This window comes from Austrofundulus limnaeus, unplaced genomic scaffold (assembly GCF_001266775.1).
Source record: "Austrofundulus limnaeus strain Quisiro unplaced genomic scaffold, Austrofundulus_limnaeus-1.0 Scaffold159, whole genome shotgun sequence".
In the NCBI taxonomy this organism is placed as follows: Eukaryota; Metazoa; Chordata; class Actinopteri; order Cyprinodontiformes; family Rivulidae; genus Austrofundulus; species Austrofundulus limnaeus.
In genome coordinates this window covers 948,359-951,546 of record NW_013952561.1, presented here as the reverse complement: position 1 = coordinate 951,546, position 3,188 = coordinate 948,359, and the positions used below count along the sequence as shown (strand labels likewise).

Below are 3,188 nucleotides of genomic sequence, written 5' to 3'. Positions count from 1 at the left end.
CTCACTCACTCACTCACTCACTCACTCACTCTCTCTCTCACTCTCTCACTCTCTCACTCTCTCACTCTCTCACTCTCTCTCTCTCTCTCTCTCTTTCACTCTTTCTCTCTTTCTCTTTCTCTCACTCTCTCTCTTTCTTTCTCTCTCTTTCTCTCTCTTTCTCTCTTTTTTATTTAATATTTTACACAATGCCCCAACTTTTGGCCACTACAAGTGTTTGTAGATTTATCTGTTATGTTTATCAGGATATTTTCAAATGTGTTATGTTGATATATTCATAAAGTACTACTGTACTACTAAAACTAAACAAGTTTTAATGAAGTGAGGAAACCATGCATGTCAAATTATGTGGATTATCCTTAAATTACACAGATTTTGCCCCATTTTTCAGGTTAAAGGACATTTCAGTTTTTTTTTTCCAAAACTCAGAAAATTGCAATATTTGCATAAATGTTGTCTGTGACTGAATGTATAACTAATGATAACAATAATAAATAGAATAGCATCATTCTTTCTATGCAGAATATCTGTCCTGAGTTAACTTTTTGTAGACTTGTCCTCCTCAGTGCAGACACACAATGTGTTCATCATAAATATTTTACTTTTTTATTATTAATGATTTTTGAAGATGGTAACTTCGGAAATAATACTTTTAGGTTTAAGTCAGTAATTCATGACATACATGACCTAAGTTTTCATGACATGCTGTTTATCTGCAGATAGAATGATTAAAGTCACTATAAGATTTGCTAACAACAACAATCATTCTTAGATATCACTTGTGTTTATCTTTGTGTTTTTCCTTGACCTAGGATGAAATCTTGCTAAGATGACATAATAGTGTTTGTTTAACAATATATATTTATAAATGAGACCTCAACTGTCTGAGGAGAGGCAGAAGCACAGAGACAGGAGCAGAGAGCAGGGGGATAGTCTGATGTTCACTGTGTTTCCTGTCGTTGCAATAAAACTCAGCTGATCATTTCCACGGACTACCTTCATTCTTGGACCATGTATTTCTGTCTTTGTTAAATATTTCCATAACAGTAACAAATTGGACAGAGCGTACCATTTAAAAACAACCTTGTAACTGTATTTACATGTGCATAAAATTAGCTCCTCAGTGAGTTTTCTTTTTGTTTGTTGGACCAACAAAAAGACAACAATCAAATGTTTGTTCCTCAGCACTTTTACTAAATAGAAAAAAAAGAGTCAAAATGACTTTGGAGGCTTAAAAAAATCTATTCTGAGCTTTTACTGCTTTCATTTTGTTCACAGTTTTGCTGCTGTGGTCTAAAGCTTATCTAAAGTTTTTTCAGTGTGGTAATCAAATTCTGTTAATGAGATTTTAAAACTCTGTTAAACATGTTTACATCAGGCCAGGTTCTGAGCAATCTGAGCAAAACCATCTTGGCTTTCTGTGGTGCTTAGATTTTGTTTCTTCGGCTTTCCCAGGATCACCTGATGTTTCCCCGTATGCTGATGAAACTGGTGAGCCTTCGCACGTTAAGCAGCGTCCACTCGGAGCAGGTTTTCGCCCTACGTCTCCAGGATAAGAAGCTTCCGCCGCTGCTGTCTGAAATCTGGGACGTCAATGAGTGACTGCAGCCCTGATGTCGCACTCCGTGGCTTTATGAACCCTGAGACAGACACGGCTTCCCGCAGGAGCACTGATCACCTGATCTGGTCAGGGCTCGGTTATTGCCTTGAGATATTTTTTATTTTCCCCCCTATTGAGAGAAGAGCGCCGCTGCTCCTCGGCTCTCTAACAGACTGTTAAATGGTTTTGTGTTCGTTAGATGAAACGTGAACACAGGATTTTCTTTAAGTCTAGATGGTCACCTGATTGTGGTTAAGTTCCAGCATTTGGCTTTTCAGCCATGTATGTTTGATTTGCAATTAGCTATGCCAGTTTTTAGTGTGGTTCCTTACTCTTCTACTAATTAAAATCAGAAGGCACTCTGCAGATATTTGCTGCTTTAAATATTAGGAAATCAGAACAACTCGCATCCTTTTGGAAAGGTGATTTCTGCAGTTGTGCAGAAAATGAAAAGGTATTCCTTATCGGGCATGGGCAGATATAAACCTAGAGTTTTAATATATCAGTCTGATTACAATCAGTTGTGTTCTTGCACCAGATAGTTTGTATTTCCTTTAGATAAAGTACCACTGTCTGAGGAGGGGTGTAGCTGCTCAGGTAAAGTGATGTGAAGTAAACCTCTGGGACGTGGGAACTTCTTTATTACTGCGATATTTCTTTAACTTTCCTTTAAGTGCAAAAGGGACCTGTGTGGTCATTAATGAATGCCCATTAAGATTTATGTAAATTTATATTTATTTTCACCTGACAAAGTACAAATCGATACTAAATGCACAAAGTCGTGAAATTCTGCAAGTGATTAGTTGTCACTGATGTCACTCTGTGCTGGTACCTCCCAAATATGGTACTGGTATGTTTTTAGATTTCAGGGACATATTAGTAAATTACATTAAAATAAAAAATTGACTGTGAGCCTCTTTTCAAATCAACTACTTTTATTTTACTCTTAAATAAGAGACGGATTCAACGTGTGCAGCATATTTCTGCTGCTTCATTGCTAAGCAGTACTTTTCACCATGTTTTTATTTTGTGGTGTTTTAAGCACCAAAACTGTGCAAAATATACTGAGTTTTAACTAATTAGACTGTTATTGCCATTTTCTTTAGATACTGAAATATAAAAAAGTAAGTACTTGGTTCAAAAAGTAACACGATAAATTCAGTCGAGAGCAGAAGAAAGGAGGACACAAACATTCAACAGGTTTTCCTGAACTTGAAGAACTATGGAGATCTGGATGTTTATATTCTGACTTTGTTTTTCATGCAGTGTGAAATTTAAATGGATGATTGAGCAGTTTGAGTGTAAATTTATATTTGTTGGGAGAGTGTTTATCCTGCTCTGTATTAAAAAAGTTCAAATTTGAAGTGATGGTATGTAAACTTACCTTCTATCTGTGTTGTCAAATTAGACCTATGCGATATTTCGGTGTCATTTCCACAGTTAAAATGAGACATTTTATTTGTTTTTTTCCTGTAATTGTTTATTTTTTTAATATAAAATTGGTTTCAAGAGTTTTTAACAGCTAAAATTGGTGTAAACATAAAAGTACAAATACAGCGGGTAAAATAAATATTGAACACGTCACCAT

At 35.7% G+C, this 3,188-nt stretch overlaps 1 protein-coding gene across 2 annotated transcripts in view; it reads left to right on the top strand.

Moving 5' to 3' along the window:
- nr1h3 (nuclear receptor subfamily 1, group H, member 3) overlaps window positions 1–2,964 on the top strand; it is a 20,818-nt gene extending 17,854 nt beyond the window's left edge. For both annotated transcript variants that reach the window (XM_014017019.1, XM_014017020.1), the window contains exon 11: window positions 1,456–2,964. In XM_014017019.1, the coding sequence (XP_013872473.1) occupies window positions 1,456–1,602 (147 nt within the window). In that variant the 3' untranslated portion in view covers window positions 1,603–2,964. The remainder of the gene's footprint in view (window positions 1–1,455) is intronic.
- Window positions 2,965–3,188: the final 224 nt, after the last annotated feature.